This window comes from Lycorma delicatula, chromosome 2 (assembly GCF_047948215.1).
Source record: "Lycorma delicatula isolate Av1 chromosome 2, ASM4794821v1, whole genome shotgun sequence".
NCBI classification, from domain to species: domain Eukaryota; kingdom Metazoa; phylum Arthropoda; class Insecta; order Hemiptera; family Fulgoridae; genus Lycorma; species Lycorma delicatula.
In genome coordinates, this window is record NC_134456.1 from 98,853,500 (window position 1) to 98,872,263 (window position 18,764).

Below are 18,764 nucleotides of genomic sequence, written 5' to 3' on the forward strand. Positions count from 1 at the left end.
ACAAAACATTTTTTTCACTATGTTCACTTTTATAAATTTTTCTTGTTAATCGTAACTTCAGTTATTATTATTATTTAATTCCTTACATACCACTCATTGATACAAGCCATTAAAATAATGACCAATTTAAAAAAATGTGTTTTATATCACAAAAAAGATTCAAAACGATTGATTACCATTTAGTACAAAAATAAATTAATACAAATACCTTCAATAAGAAATCAATCAAAATAAAAATTCTTTATTTTTTATTATGATTTTTAGAAAACGTTAATTGACACTGACTGCTATTACCCACTTATAAATGCAAAAAATTTACATTGAAACTGTACCCAGTGTTGTTGAATTTTGGCAAAATAAAAATAAAAAAAATACAGGGATCAGCTTATTAAACGTGGCTAACATAGAATTTTTTCTTAACTTTACAAAAATCTTAATTTTTTTTAATCCCTATAGTTTAAATTGTTCCAAGTGTATGAATCTTATAAGTTTAAAAGGAATACAGTTTACCAAATTATTCAGGGCATGCCATTTTATTATTTTTTATAATGACAACAAATCCTTACCTGCATCCATGTATTATTTTTTGTATCAAACAGTCTTATGTCATTTAACGGACCGTGAGAAAGTGAGTAACCACCAAACAACCATAGAGATCCTCTTCTATCGGTGAGTAATGAATGACCAAACCGTGGCAACATTTTCCGTAAATGATCAAGGTTATCTGATAAATGATCAGAGTTGAACAATTCAGTAAAAACTAATTGTGAAGTAGTAAGAGGAACTTTACATTCTGGACCTCCCCAGCCTTCAGCACATAAGCAACGACCGTAAGCCTGCAGAATAAAACAAGAAAGAGTAGTAACAAATTTATATATACACAAAAAATCTGAAGTAGACTTCACATGACTTCCTTGTAGGCCTATTACATTACATATACACATTTTTTGGTACACTTCATTTAAACTTATTTCATTTGAAAGTGGGGTACTATCTTTCAATTCTTTAATAAAGTGGACAGTTACACAATTGCTGAAATATTAGTTTTTATTAACATCAAATATTTATACGATTATTAATTCAACAATCTTACATGAAATATCAGCATAGAGTAAAAGTCTCTTTATTACTCATATCACTAGATCAGTATTATTTGTATCTACGTGAGTTGCTGATTAACAAAAGTTTCAGATTTCTGGTGTGTTGTATAAATAAAAGTTAATAATAATTTAACTATTGTGTTTAGTGAACTCCTGTATACTGGTTACAAATGTTAATTTCTACCTTACAGTGTAAAATATTCAGTTTTTATTATTGTATTATTTGTTAAGCAAAAATAAAAAAGAACCAATCATACAAGAAAAACAAAAATAACATGAAGAAATATATCTCAAAAGAATGACAAGAAGATGAATAAGAAAAGGAAGAAGAAAATGTTACGAAGGGAAGAATAAAAAAATTAAGAGAAGATAATAAATATAAACAGGAAAAAAATGTTAAAACCAAAGAAAGAATAAAACGATTAAGAGATGTTAAATATAAAGAGGAAGAAAATGTTAAAACCAAAGAAAGGATAAAAAGATTAAGAGATGATAAATATAAAGATGAAGGAAACATTAAGACTAAGGAAAGAATATAAAGACTAAGAGAGGATGATGAATATAAAGAGGGAAAATTTGAAAACTAGGGAACGTGTACACAAATTAAGAACAGAAGAATTATATCAAACCAAAGAGCAATTAAATGACTGGCAACAAAAAACAAATAAACGAAATGATGATCAACTGCGACTTAGGGAGAATATTGTCCAACAATATCAAAGGAGTAATCAACTAAAAGATAAAAATTTTTTGCAATTTATTAAAGATTGGGTATGTATACCTCAGTATATATGTTGTTCTTGTGAGGTTTATTTTTCAGTCACTCTGTAGTTAACTTTAATGAAGATAAAATTAAACAGAAATTCCCAAATAATTAAATAAAATTAAACAGAAATTAAACTAAAAAATCCAAAAATAATACAATTCTAAATTTTATCTTTCAATTAATATTAAATAATCAGATGTTTCACCAATCTATTACATATACACATATATAATAATGCCTATTAAATTATACACATTTTAAAAGTACATAAAATTTTATTTCACTAATAACTTCTGATTAATTTTCATATATTTTTTTTATTGTTATTATTGAATAAAACTGATAGAGAAAAAAGTTTTTTTAGTGTTTCTTTAAGTGTGATACCATTTCTTGAATTGCTTTTTTGCTTACATTACAGATCTGTAAATACAATTTTTTCTATCACCCTTAGTTTTAAATAAATTAAAATCTGTAAAATTTATAATTTTGCATGGCTATACATATGTTAGAATGATTTTACTGATGCTTTTCTTTTATAAATATCCTCAGGCGCATCCCGAATTAATGCCCAACAGTAATTGGCTAGCATGTTGGCATTCCATTTCCTTTATAGCGGCTTTCCATCACCGAAATTGTCCATCACAGTCTCCAAGGTTGTTCGGGAAAAAATGTATTTTCAAAGACATATTACATCCCATAGCTCTGTATAAAGTAAGAAGTTGATTAACAATATCGTGGTAAGTGTTGGATTTTTGTTTGCCGCAAAATGTTTTGCAAATGTCTTTAAATGAAGCCCATGCTGCACTTTCTACATTATTTAACATTGAGATAGATACATCATCTTTGACCAACTCTCTTATTTGAAGACCAACAGTTATTCCTTCTTTTTCCTTCACTTACATTTGGAAATTTCTGACTGATGTAGAAAAATCTGGGACTATCCTTCTGCACTGCTTTTAAAAAAAATTTCATTAGTTCTAGCTTGATATGGGGAGGGGGAAAATATTTTTTTGGGTTCAACTAAGAGCTCATAAATAATATTTTTCTCATTTGAAGTTAAGTTGTCTCGTTTCTTCCACTCTTTGGTAACATAATGTTTATCCTTATCTCCACTATCCCATTTGCAAAGAAAACACACCTACATAGTATAGTCTAACTGTATGCCTAACAAAATAGCTCTATAACTTTCAAATCATCACATATGTTCCTGCTATACTATATAAGTGATTGATATCGAAGGATATTTGTTACCGTTGTGTAGTAGAACCTCTTTTAAACTACACTTGGATGAATCTATGAAAAAGCGCCAGCCCTCAGGTTTATGAACTTTCCTAATTGCAACATAAGCTCATCAATATTTGTGCAATAAACCAAATTATTTTCATCAATAAACTACTGAGAAAGTTCTTTTTGTTGGCTTTGAAGCCCAAAATTTTTGTATTTTTTTAAGTAAATTCCAACCTTGCAGTCTTGATCCTAACAGTTAAGCTTGATTTTTTGGTAAAATTAAATCCCTAACCAAGTCGTTTAATTCATCTTGTGATATAAGATGTGGCTTATTGGAAGATAATTCAAAATCAAAATCATTGCTTTTTTTTTTCAGAACTACCTGAAAAAATTCTTCAATGCTGCTTTCAAAACATACATTCACAGGTGGCTCAGGAACTCGAATAATTTTACTGTGATGTACAGGCTTGATTGCAGATTGCAATGAAGGATATTTTACAATATGTTTAGATTTTTTAGAAATTCCAAACTCACTTGTTAAACAAAAGTAACAATTAGTTACATGATCCTTTGTTTCACGCCAAACCAAAGGATACCAAATGGCAAAGCCTTCCATTTACCTTTCAGCCATCCTCTTAAATATACAGAACAATTAGTGCATACTTTTTGAGGAGCCCACGTTTTATCCTGATCATCAATTTTACACTGAAAGTACAAATGATATGCTTTTTAATTAAAGGTGTAATGTTTTTTCTATTTGATTTAGTGGTAAACTCACCACATACATAACAAAGGCATCCACATCATTTACACAATTTCAAGGCATTATGACACTGCACTGTTAACATCAATAAGACTGAAGAAAATTAATTCATTCCTAAATCCAGTGCTTAATACAAACAACACAGCTATGTTTTCACTTATATGTTTTGACCTGCACAGACATGATTAATTTTATCCATGAAGGCTAACTTCAGTATTAGATACGATGTCATAATATGTGACTATGATAAGATTTAATTCTTTGTCTATTGTTTATTTACAGCTTACCAATTATGTTAACAAAGTTAAACAATAAAAATGAGCTTTCAAAATAGAATTCAGGAGCTTAAAATGCTAAATATATGTTGAAAAATGAAAAAAACCTTTAATTAAAATTATTTTTTTTTTTAAATTGTGGGTGATAAAAAGATTCTGAGTTCATATTTGTTTTCAGCATCAAAAAACCTATTAAAATCATGTATTGCATGTCAGGAAACAAATGTAATGCTTATCGATGTAATTTTTTATTGTAGAAGTTTTTTTACAATCATGGGTTAATAATTATTAATAAATCAATATATTTAAATTAAAAAAAAAAGATGAAGTCTGATTTGAATTAATGTTGACTTCCCTTGTAAGATCCAAATATTTCATTAATTAACATTTTATTTGGCTATAACTCTGGAACCAATGAACCACTTATGATATATCGTTGAAAAGCTCTCAATGAAGGCTTATTACTGCAGTTAAGAAAAAGCTCAAAATCCAGTTGTTTGGGGGATTTTGGGCTTTTTTTGTCCAAACAAGCTCTTGGTTCAGTTGATTGCAATTAAAAGGGGAGGTGCACAACTAGATGTTACAACAGTCCTTAATCCAAAATTTCAACATCCTACGGCTAATCATTTTGAGTTATGCGATACAAGTACATACATATGTATGTACAGATGTCATGCCGAAACTAGCCAAAATGGATTCAAGCATGGTCAAAATGGATATTTCTGTTGAAATCTGACATTTTTTGCGATCACAATACCTTAACTTCATACAGGAAGTAAAAAAGGGATTTTTTTTTTAATAATGATTTTAACCATTTTTCAGTTAACAACATACATATTTTTAATCCAACACATGATATGACCACACATGAACAAATATATGAACACATGATATGACATGTGATTAAATAGTAATTTAGTTTGAGATGATTTACTTTTAGAATTAATTACATACTTAAATTGCTTACATTTCTGTGTATTACTGTTAAGCGAAAATTAATAATGATATTATTATCCTCCTACCTACTTCTCACAATGAGCCATATTTTTGATGTATTTTTTTACTGCGTCCTGAAAAACTGAGAACTAGAGTGAGTCTTTCTCACTGTACTTTCCTCTCTTTTTATTGATTTATATACTTCTCCCATTTCTTTATGCTGTATCCTTTAATAATATCTTTATTTATTTTACTAGTAATGTTAACATAAAAAAAATAACAGAAATCAGCACGGTAACAAATTTATTCTATTTTTTGGTGTCCTTCCGATCTTTATATTTCTTTTCAATATCTTAATTTTGTTATGATCATTGAACTCACTTGTTTAAAAAGTAAGTACATAATCATGTTGCTTTATTGATCATCATGAAAACATCATTTATAAAATTCTTTCCAAGTTATTAGATTTATACATCTAATAAAGTACTGCTTTATCAAACATAATGTTTAATAAAAAATAAAAAGGAACATTACAATGTAATTGTTTATTATGTTTCATAAAAATATAAGATTTGAATTTTGAAATGTATTGTTGCTTATATATTTTGAATGTTCAATAAAATGCAAAATATAAAATAAGTGTTTCAAATTACCAATGTTTCATTGTGATAAAATTTAATAGACACATGATCAAACAATTAATAATAAAGAAAAAAAGTGTTATCTAATAGTCATCACTTTTAAAGATAAAAAAAAACCTGGCTAAAACTTCATAGTGATACTAGGTTCTGTCATTGAAAATGTAAGCAGCATTAATATTGTAGAGGAATAAATCAAAATATCTTTCCTAGGGCTTAGAAGCAGAAATTATTTGATAAGACATTTGGTTAACAAAATGAAGTAAAAAAATATTAATTTTATTTACAGAAACACACTATCAGTGTGCTCGAATCATGACTATAGTAAGTAAATCTATGCTATTATATAAAGAGGAAGAGGATTTTTGTTTATTCATGATAAACAAACAAAAAAAAACCTACTCAAACAATCGCAACCAAATTTTTACACATATTTCTTGGCATAACCGAGAAGGTTTTTAGATATAATTCACAGAGAAAAATTTATCAAATAAATATTTAAAAACCATTTTCAGATTTTTTTAATTCCGATTTTTTAAGGGGTACTAAAGGTATATGGTGCTGTGGCTCAAGCAACACAGCCACTGCCACTTTTACTAAGTGCGACTGGCTGCAGCCGCCTCTGGTTACTTGACTAAAAAACATAAAATAAAAAAATTGAACGCTATAGTAAACAAGTAACAGCATACAGCGCAGGTGAACCTGCGATGGGGAGCTAGTGTAATAGAGAAAAAAATTCTAATCATCTCTTTTCTTCAACACTTAATAACCAATATCAAAACTTGACTGCAGTTATCTCAATAAATACATTTTTTAAATCATTTTAAAAATATGTATAATTTATTTTTGAGATGTACTATACATGAAAGTACATAAATAAAAAATTTGAAGCATTTTAATTATTAAACAGCCATCGTAAATAGATACAAGAAATCAGTAAAAGTTAACTGGGGAAAATTTTTATTTATATCAATAGTATTTTAACTGTAATCAATAAAATTTAAGTGAAAAATGTAATATTATATAACTACACGGTTGGGGCTCGCTTCACTCGTCCGACCGTCCACCCAGGACCACCGCATTGTGACGACCACCTTAATAGGTGACGAAAAATTATTAAAATAATTTTCAAACTTAAATATCTCAATAAATATTGGATTGAATACATCATTCACATTTCATTGTCTTCAAAAATTCTGAAACATTAATTTGATTTTTTGTAAGTTCAATTTTAAACCCTTAGAAATTTTGCAGCATGCTAAAGAAAATTATTTTAATTTGATAAAAATACCATTCGAGTATACTTTTATTTTCATAGAAACATTTTAGATCATCACCAGAATAATCAGTAAATAAGAGCAGTAGTCGACGACAACCTTTTCTGAATCACAGAGTAAGTAATAGATTTTATCTTTACTATTACATTATACTTTATATTTCTATACTGTCAGCATATTACATTTGCCGCTTATACAATGTAATTTTTTATTTCAAATATGAACATTTAAGATTTTTCACAAGTCCTCCAGCTTTTTCACCCTTCATTTAGGAAGTCCAATCTAAGCCATCATGCAAGAAAGTTTGTCAACTGAACCCCAGCCACCAATCAATGAAGAAATGTTGTCTGTCCACTGTCAACATATAATGAGGGAGCTGACCATCCCAACTTCTCCAGTCCAATCGTTATATGATAAATTAATTTTTATATATTAATTTTCAACCAAAGTGACTTCATGCAATTTATTTTTTGGGTGCATATATTTATTTCATAATTTAAAAGAAAATTATATTTAATATATCAACTCAAAATTATTAGAAATTATATCTTTTATACTAAGTAGATAATATTTATTTAATACAATAGAAATAATTAAGATTAATAAGATTTTTTCATACATATTTTTGTTTTTTAATACTAAGCCTTCTCACAGGACCAGAGAGGTCTCGGTATATGTCACAAAATTATTATAATTTTTTTTTTTTTTTTTGAATTACTAGTTTTTTTGAAAATTTTTAACACAAATATATTTTACTTATTGTGGAACTAAGGGAAATGTTCCAATCTAATTTTAAATAAACTTTTTACCATTTCTGAACTTTAAATTCTATACACCTTCTGATCATTTTGAAAACTGTAAGGAATAGCCGATTCATTCCTTATAATATCTTTAAAATAACAGTTGACAAAATTAGCAGATTATTTTTGAAAGAAACTAATCAATTAAAAAAATCAAGTTTAAAAAACATATAATATTGAAATAGTGTAGTAATGAAACTCTATGAACAGTCCTCAAAAAAATTCAAGAATGTAGTCAAATATAACAAAATATCTACAATAATGACTAATCACTATATAAAAATTCAGTAAATATTTATCATAAAAAAATTAAAAATAATAATAACAACAACCTTATCACAATATCCTTGTTTAAGATGAGCAGTACAGTTATTAGGACAAAGAACATCACTACAATCAGGTCCAGTAGTATTTTCAGGGCAAACACACTGACTGTTTCTACACTCTCTATTATGGGGACACTTATCTGGACAGCTAAGAACATTTACAGTAGCATTGAAACCTTCACTAGGTTCTCCTTGTTTATAATGCACTGTCAATGTACCTGTAAATCAGAATAAATAAATATACATTGTGTAAAGATAATTATTTCTTATAAAAAATTATTTCATAAATCAATTTATTTAAAAATCAATTATTTCTCTACTGAGGTTAGACAGTGATATAAAAACAGAGGCTTATATTAAACAGAAACAAAAGGGATAAAACATTTCAAAAAGTTCACTATTAAAGAAAACATATAAATTTTTCCTCCCCCCAAAAGATCTAGACAAACATTTCACATTTGTACAATTTTTTCTAGAATTAAACTGTGACATCTGAATACATCAAATCACTGTAATAACCATTTTTATTATCCACTGTAATTTGTTAATGATTTTTAGTTGATTTAAATGATTAATTTGTGGTTTTTTTCTTTTTTAATATTGAATAAAATAGGTTTTCCAGGAAAGCAACCATAATCTGCAGGATACTGCCATAAATTCACAAAATAATTCACCTACTTTGCAGTCTCAATTTAGTTGTCATCCAATCATTTCCACAAAAAGTAGAATGAAGTTTCAGAAATTACTGAAGGAATTTTTATACTAGCAACAAAAAACTTTCGTTCTAAAGTCTGTATAAATTTTAGGTTTTCCAGACCTGATTCAATTTACTTTTAGAGGTGGCTGAAAAAATCTAATAGAGTGAGGTTTAAATTATAGTCATTATACCAGAACTTACCAGTTTTGTTTTTCATAAATTTTAAGGGTTGATTGTGAAGTGTGCAGATTTACTGATTTTAGAGTCAAAATCAGTAAATTTTAGTTAAGTATTGCTTAGCAAAGTAAATTCAGTTAAGTATTGCTTAGCAAAGCCAAACAATGCTTAAAACCCATAAAATAAATAAATACTAATTATAATTGTACTAATATTTATCTGGTGCAAAAGTAAAAAGATATTACTAAAATAAGTTGGAGATTAGGGCTGTTTTCGTTTAAGTTGAAAATTTCATGTAGAAAATATTTTAATAGTTCTATTCTGAGTAAATATTTTATTGAACAGACAGAATGATAATATTGTGTAGTATAAATCAAGCAGTACATTAATGGATTACAATGGATAATAAAAGTGATTACAGTGATTCAATGTAATCAGATCTGGCAGTTTAGTACAAACTTTTACCCTGATCACACTGGATTTGAAGGTATAGTAGATCAAAAGGCACAGTAGAGAAGAAGTACTTTAAAGAATAACACTCCTTTACTTAATTTTCATTATCACAACCTTTCAAATTTATAATGCTTTTAATGTTTAATAAGTATATTTAATATAAATTTTTTTATGGAAAAGGTCATCTGTGACAAAGATATTTCTTCATCTCTTAACTAAGTAAATTAAACTTGTTAAATTTAAAATTAATTATTTTAACTAATCCCACTCCTTGTGCAGCTTACTTTGATGATGGATCAAATCTTTCCTTGGGATTATAATGATAAATTTTGTAAACCTAATTTGTGAATACTACACTGTAATTTCTTGAGTATATTCTTGCATTTTATATATACATAAAATATCTTGAGCACAGAATTTTACAAGTTTAAAAAAGGTTGGTAAATTAGAAAATTTAAAGAGGGAAATGGGTAGGTTAAAATGTAGATGTAATAGGAATTAGCAAGATTCAGTGAGAAGAGAAAAACGACTTTTGGTCAGGTGATTTTAGAATAATTAACTCAGCGTCAAATAAAGGGCAAGCAGGCTAGGTTTCATAATGAACAAGAAGATAGGGAAGAGAGTAGAGTATTTCAAAAAGCAATAGAATCATTGTAATCAGGATAAAATCAAAACCTAAGCTGACAATGATTGTTAACATCTATATGCTTACAAGTTCCCATGATGATGAGGTAGTGTGTATACGAAGAAATTGACAAAGCAATTAAACACATAAAAGGAGATGAAAATTTAATAACAGTTGGAGATTGAAATGCAAGCATTGGAAAAGGCAAAGAAGGAGATGTTGTGGGTGAATATGGACTGGGCAAAAGAAATGAAAGAGGGGACCGACTTATTGAGTTTTGCACGAAGTGTAATTTAATAACTGCCAACAACAATTTAAAAATGGTAATAAAAGAATATCCACACGGAAAAAGCTGAGCGATAATGCAAGGTATCAGATTATGTCATGGTTAAGCAAAGATTTAGAAATCAACTCGTTGAATGCAAAGCATATCCAGAAGCAGACATTGATAGCAACCATAATTTAGTTATAATTAAATGTAGATTGGGGTATAAAAGCCTGAAGAAAAGGTGCCAGATGAACCAGAGGAATTAAGAGAAGCTTAGGAAGAGGAGGTAAAGAAGATTTTTGAAGAGGAAATCGCAAGAGGTTTCAGTAAAAAAGATAAGGTACAAAATGTAGAAGAATGGGAGAATGTTAAAAAGGAAATTTTTAAATCAGCAGAAGTGAACTTAGGCAGAACAAGGAGAACCAGTAGAAAACCTTGGATATCAGAGGTTATATTGCAGCTGATGGATGAATGTAGAATGTATAAGAATGTTACTGATGAAGAAGATAAAAGGAACTACCGACAATTAAGAAATACTATAAACAGGAAGTACAAATTAGCAAAAGAAGAGTGGATTAAAGAAAAGTGTTCAAAAATGGAAATTTTTAAATCAGCAGACACAATATTTGGTGGAACAAACAGAACTGGTAGAAAACCTTGGATATCAGAGGATATATTGCAGCTGGTGAATGAATGTAGAAAGTATAAGAATGTTAGTGATGAAAAAGGTAAAAGAACCTATCGAAATTAAGAAATACTATAAACAGGAAGTGGAAATTAGTGAAAGAAGAGTGGATTAAAGAAAAGTGTTCAAAAATGGAAAGAGAAATGATCTTTGGTAAAATAGACGAAGCATACAGAAAAGTTAAGGTGAATCTTGTGGTATGTAAATTAACATTTGTTAACAATGTGTTAAATAAAATATGGTACACCAATTTATAGTGTGATAGAAAAGGTTGATAGGTCGGTGGAATATACTGAAGAATTATACAGAGGAAATGAATTAGAAACTGGTGTTACAGAGGAAGTTGAGGAGGATAAAAAGGAAGATACAATACTGAAATCTGAATTTAAAAAAAATTAGAGAATTAAAGGATTTGAATGGGAGAAAGGCTCGTGCGACAGAAACTGGTATACTATATGGGTCCTGAGCGATATTGCACAGTGCAGGTGAGGAAGCAATAGGTAGACTCTATGAACTGGTGTGTAACATTTTTGAAAAAGAGGAACTTCTGTCAGACTTCAAAAAGAGTGCTACTGATATTAAAGAAAGCATTGTCATGATAAATGTGAAGAATACAGAACAATTAGCTTAACTACTCATGTATAAAAAATTTTAACTAGAATTCTGTAAAAAAGAATTGAGATGAGAGTGGAAGAAATGTTAGGAGAAAACCAAATTGGTTTCAGGAAAAGTATTGGAACAAGGGAAGTAATTTTAGCACTCAGATTAATAGTAGAAGGAAGATTAAAGAAAAACAAACCGACATACTGGAACATATAAAATTAGAAAAGACATTTGATAACATAGACTAGAATAAAATGTTCAGCATTTAAAAAAAATTAGGGTTCAAGTATAGAAATAGAAGAACAATTTCTAAGATTCACAGGAACCAAACTGCAACAGTAATAATTAAAAAGCATAAGAAAGAAGCAGTAAAAAAGGGGAGTCAAACAAGGATGTTCCCTAGATCCATTACCTTCTAATCTTTATATAGAACATGGTATAAATCATGTGCAGAAAATGTTATTATGGGTCAGATACGTAGATGATCTTTTGTTATATACGAACCAAGTATAAATAATGAACATGAAATAATTTTAAATAAATTAAATTCTTTTCATGAAACATTAAAATTTACAAATGAAATAGAACATAACAGGAAAATAAAATATTTAGATGTAAATATTAAAATAAATGAAAATAATCAAATAATAACTGGAGTATATAAAAAACCTACCTCCAATGAAATTATTATAAATAAAACAATAAAATACACAAACAATAAACAGGAATTGTATAATGAAATAAAGAATATAGCTATAAAGAATTGTTATGATACCTCATTGATCGATAATATATATATAAAAAATATAATTCCAAATACTTCAATAAAATAAACATCACTCACTACATTAAAACCTGTAAATGAAAATGGAAACAACGAAAATATTTATATAAATTACTCTTACACAAATAAAATTACAGAAAACGTAATTAATGCTATAATGATAAAAAATATAAACCTGATAACCATATAATAAAAAATACAAAAATATTACAATAATAAAATAGTAAAAAATAAATGCGATTCTTCAGATATTTATAAAATAAAATGCAAAAATTGTGAAAAATATATTGGAAAAAAAATTGGTCATTAAAGATAGTTTTAATGAACATTTCAGGTCAAATAAAAAAAATCGGTTTCTGAAATGTAAAGACTATTTAATAATTAACAGACAATATAACTTTTTCAGAAAATAATTTAGAAATAATTGAAAAAATAAACATTGAACGCAAAAGTAATAATAAAAAAATTAGAAATTTTAGTAAGATTTTATATATGTAAATACAAATGTAAATTCAGCCTAATGAATCTGCAGACAGAATTTGATGGGGACATTCTTATATATATTATTTTGGTAATACACTGATAAGAAATTTTAAATAAATCAGATAAATCAGTACAGTACTGTATTAACATTTTGACAAAATGTTAAAGGAAATTTTAAATATTATGTTTTAAATTTAAAAAAAAATCTATGACTGAACAAATGCTTGTTCTACAAATGTTAACATATGTATATGTATTTTAATGTGTAAATCCAAAAAAGAAAAAAATGAAAAAAATATTACTGAAGATGGGCTTATGCCCGAAAGCACTTTAATGAAAAAAAAAAATGTAAGGTAAGAATGTTCTTTGTGGAATGGCTGAATAAATTTATATTACGTAATTAGCTACATATATTTAATTTTTATAACTAAAAAAATTTTTTTTTTAAATAAAATTTTTATAAATTAATAAATTAAACTTATAAGATTAAACTATACAAACAAACCTGTTTTAGCTTCAACAGTGATTGGATACTGAGTGTCCTGCGTACAAAATATACCTAAAACGTGACTGTGATGACTTCCTGTTAATGGCACAAAGTCAGGTAATCCATCATAAACATACACACTATTTTCTGAACATGGTACTGTGATGTCAGAATCAATTGTAAGTTGAATAATTGAACTAAAGAACAAAAATATATTATTAAATAATAACTTTTATTGAAATTAAGTAAAGGATAAATATATACTGTACAAAATTATTCTTTATTTCATCAGAAAATATTTAATTTAATTTTAAAATTGGAGAAATCGAGCAACAAAGATTCTAGTAGAGTAAAAACTTATTCATTTTATATGAATTCATGTTACCAAGTTATCTCCTCAATAAAAAAGGATGGTGTGTTGGTTTGTTGTGTGTGCTCACATTTTTATTTTAGCTTTTCTTGGCATAGATCAAACCTCGTGATTTATCGGATGGCTATGCGCAGCTGACTCTCTCCCGCTCTTTATTTTGAATGAAGTGCTTATGTGTTAAAAATCACAACTCAAGAAACAACTAAATTTTACAGGCTAGAAGCAGTCTGTTGTCAATTAATCAACAGATTATTTAATTCCTAAGTATATATTATTTTTATTTATTTATTTAATTTTATTCACATAATTTATAATTTATTGTTTTATTTATACTGTATGAATTAGAATTTATTAGGTAGTACTATTTATTCCTAATAAATTGATATAATTTATTAGGAATTACTATTTATTTACTTATAATTTATTATTATATTTAAATTAAAGATTAACAGTTCTTATTAATATTTTAATTAATTATTTATAGTTATTATTATTAAAAAATTAATAATTTAGCAGTAAAAAAAGGATTCTTTTTTAACAAATTATTTAAAAGTACATTACAATGGACTGTGGGAAAGAAAGACTAAGTTAGTTTATTGCATCTAATTTTTTAGAATCAACCGGAATACCCTTTGTAAAAATCAGAATGAGTTTTCAAACGTATAAGTTGGTTGTCAGATATTTATCTGGTGGTAGTAAATATAATTCATGCAGATAATTTTTTAGTAATTAAAAATTCTGATATTCCATATGTTTGTAGTTGCAAATGGGCAAGCTTTGTTAAAAAGAAGTAATTTTTTCCTAAAAAAATAATGAACAACATTCACTTGTTTCAAACCAAACAACATAGGATAATAACTCAACCTATGAGAAACAACTTTATTACGTTTTAGATTCTATTTTCTAATGATCTGAAAGATCTTCCAAATAATTTTTTTTAAACAAAATAAAACATTCCCTTTTATAAAAATATTACTCTGCTGATGGGATTTTAAGTAATACCAATTAAACAAATCTAAATGATTTACATACTCATTTAACATCTTAAATCTGTACTCAGAAATATATTGATGAATTCCTTCAGTTTGTACTTTATTATGTATCTATTTGACATATTACCTTTGTGTACTTCTATCTGTATTATTTCATAAAAACCATTACTTTTTTAATACATTTATATGAAATATAAACACTACTAATACATTTACATATATAATCTTTTACTTTTTAATGCTCCTCTGATCAAGGTTTTCTCATGGTCACTCAACCTTCTAGGCAAATGCTAGAGCAGTTCTTTGTTATCTGAGAGATAGCCAACCTATTGTTAGTAATTTAACCTATGTAATATATGATACTGTTATGATCTGACTAAATTATTTTTAGTTTCATATGCTCTTTTTTAATATATGTTTGCAACATGTTTAAATTATTCTTACAGTAGACTTGTACATTTTCTGTACATTTGAAAGAAAACTCATGAAACTAACACACTGCCTAACTTCTATATTAGAATAAAAATAACTATATAGTAATTTGAGGTTTTTTTTTCTATAAATTGGCTATAATACTAACATTTGGATCTTTCCAAATCTGCTATGACTACATTCCATAATTAGCAATTTTCTCTATTTTGTCATCTCCTATTACTTTGAAGGAGATTAATTATGGTGGTTGCTCAATAAGCTGAAAATATAAATGTGTATAGTAAAATTCAATCACTTATTTTCAAATTAAGTATTTTACACATTTTTATGTGAAAAATGGTACATTATTAGAACTTAGACACTGATAATAGTTCAGAACATAGTTCCCTCTAAGCTTAACGGTGCACGGCTGTACAATAATTTTAGTGGTATTGCAATAAATTGTACTAAGAAATTTATTTTCTGTGCATTTACAATCAGTTATTCTAAATATGTAGAGTATAATACTTCATGATGAGTTTAGTTGAGACTATGGAGTGACTTTCTTATGGGAGTTTATAAAACTATTGTTCGCAATAAAAACATTATATTCACTTATCGGCAGTTTCATCGCACAAAAAATTGGGGTATTTCACATCAGGTATTTCGCAGATGGTGCTTTAGTAAAAAATTACAACACATTAATTCGGTATTGTAAAAGTCAGATAACAGAATGCAATGATCCAGTTTGCAAATACTGTGAAAAAAATTCTAACCGATTCACAATATTGGGTAGCAATATTTGCTCTGAAAGATGTATTAGATGAACTTGCTTCCTAATGCAACTATCTACAAAAAAGTGACTTAATCATTGTTAAGTAAAAATTATAATTAACAAACTAAAAGCTCAATATCTGGACACAAAATCTTTTGGAGTGACACTAGGAGAAATATTATCGGAAAGTCAATATATCGATACATCAGTTATATTCAATTTATTGACGTGTATGTTCACTTAGAGAGCAGATTTCCAGATGAAGAATTAAAAGACTGGCAAGCAATCTTTTAATTCTTTTCAGGAAACAACTTTTATTTCGGAAAGGAAAATATAATACAGCTTTTCAAAAAAAAATATTCAGAATTTATGGCAAATAAAAATGCTGATATATATGTATAAAATATAATATTCAGAATTTAAATTTAAATTTACAATTCTAGAGAAAACTAAACTAGGATTGTTCAAGACTTTTAGCGATATATTAGCCTTTGTCCAAACTAACCCTGAATTATCTAACTTTCCTTTCTATATAACATTACGAGAACTTTTCAAGCATCCATTGCAGATTACAGAATGTGGATTTTTTTGGGTGATCTTAAGAAAATCAGATTAAATTTAGCGAATGGTCACGATATAATACAAGTAAAGTTTACAAAGGATGGATTTCTATGAAAGGCAGAAGACAAAAAATTAAAAATGTAAAGAAAAATGTTAATCTAAAATAAAACAAGCTACCAAGGTGTTTTCGTTTAAATATGAATACACATATACATATATGAACATATTTGTACATATATGAATATATTGTATAATTGATACATATGTATATAATATCAATAAAAAGTTTTGGACAAATTAATTTCTGAATAATTTTTTTGGACGCAATTGATTTTTATGTGCGCTGCTTTGAAAAAAATGAAAGGATACTTTAGTTGAAAATAAGGGATTCCCTGAGCAACTTCCATAGAGGTATCATTCCCATCAATGCAATGAGGGTTCTAAAAAAATACATTTTTCGGAAATTTGAGCAAAATTATTGCCAACTTTTTAATAAAAACAACAATAAATATCACTTCCATACAGACTGTACTAATTGGCCTTGAGTAACAAGAACCTGAGAATATTTCCTACATACATCTATCTAAATTCTTTACTTTTTCAACCACAAATAAACAAAAGATACTATATATATTTTACTATGCAAAAACATATTTAAGCAAATATAATAATTTACATACGGTTTGGATTCATTGCCTTGATTTAAACTCTTAGGATCGACAATCCAAAGACATTCTCTAGAGGGAGAATGTGAAGGTGAAGAAGGACCAAGACCTCCTTGTCTAGATTCCCATGGAGTCATTTCAGCAAGTCGACTTCCAAGCCCTTGAGTTTCATAGCTAGTTAACATTCCTCTTGCCATACACTGATAATAACACGTACCACCTCGTCTAAAACACAATATTAATATCGATTAAAAGTATAATATTTTAAAAAGTATTACAAAATACAAATATTAATTGGAATTAAAATTTCAAACATATTATAATAATATTAAGATGGCATAGAAGTAAGAACATTCAGTAGTCCCCATTGGTTAAAAAAGTCCCACCATATCCTGGGGTTGTTTCATTGTTAATTTTTTTATTATTTTTAATATAAAATTTAATTATAATGGTAATATTATGAAAATAAGTGTAATAAGACTTATGTAATAATATTAGGTTCTGTAATCAAATTCAGCTCTTTTAATTTGATACACACTATCATATTTTATAAACAGAAATTATAACAATATAATTACTATCATATACTACTGTAACCTGTCTGTGCATATATTATAGTGCCAGTAATGACTCTAATACAAATATAGACTAAAATTATAAGAAAATCTGCATTTTATGAAAAATTTTAGAATGAAATAAAAGATATTTTCAAGAATTTATGAATAATTTCCGTGACAGACTATTTAAATATGCCAAAATGTCTGAAATCTTTGAAAAACATTAACTCCTTTTTTTGTTAACTCCAATACTCAAGGAATTTTCATAGCATATTTGGCGATAAATTTTGGCCTATTCCATGTTTCATGTATAAAAAATTAAAAAGTCTTATTTCACAACCAGGCTCTTTGACCGACTTGAAAATTTTAAATAAACCAAACCGCAGCTAAACAGAATTTATTGTTCTTGCATTGGAGCTCATCTTACCGGCTTTATTTTCATCTCCAAGAGTAACAAAAAAAAGTTAAACAATGGATTCAGAGGCTTTTAGTAAAGGTGGATCTGAGATTCCAACAATATAAGAAGTGATATAAGAAGTGTAATAAAAAAAATTCATATAAATTTTTTTATATGAAAAAGGATGCATATTTTCTTCTATACTTGACTTCTTCAAAGTAATCTCCATTAGAAAAACACTTATGACAAATTTTTTCCTGTCTTCAAAACATTTTTGGGATGCACTTTTCAGTACACCTTCATTTTGTCTCAGAAAGTTTTGTTTAAAATCACCTTCAATGATAGTAAAATTATTATTTTTTGTTTCAGAAATAATATGGGGCTGTAACTAGTGAATATAGTGTTGTTTTTTGTAACATTAAGGAATTATTCTGTTGTGAGAATATTCCCAAACAAACTATGATGTACAAGTGATGCTTTCTCATAGTGCATGAGTTACCTTCCATAAACTATGATTTATTTCCATAAACCCTACTGTTTTTCACAGATATCATTATACGAATGGTATGAGGGTGAATCAATATAAACCGGAATTTTTGTTTTATAATTTACTGAAGGATAATAAAAATACATACAATATTATTTTTCTACATAATTTCCTCTTCT

The 18,764-nt window shown here is 27.3% G+C and overlaps 1 protein-coding gene across 1 annotated transcript in view; it reads right to left on the reverse strand.

Annotated features, from left to right (window-relative positions):
- The window catches only part of Megf8 (multiple EGF like domains 8), a 195,422-nt gene that overhangs the window by 78,394 nt on the left and 98,264 nt on the right, over nucleotides 1–18,764 (reverse strand). The window contains exons 22-25 of the mRNA XM_075355891.1: nucleotides 17,160–17,369; nucleotides 13,389–13,567; nucleotides 8,115–8,326; nucleotides 567–836 (exon numbers count right to left, since the gene is read on the reverse strand). Of these exons, the coding sequence (XP_075212006.1) occupies nucleotides 567–836; nucleotides 8,115–8,326; nucleotides 13,389–13,567; nucleotides 17,160–17,369 (871 nt within the window). The remainder of the gene's footprint in view (nucleotides 1–566; nucleotides 837–8,114; nucleotides 8,327–13,388; nucleotides 13,568–17,159; nucleotides 17,370–18,764) is intronic.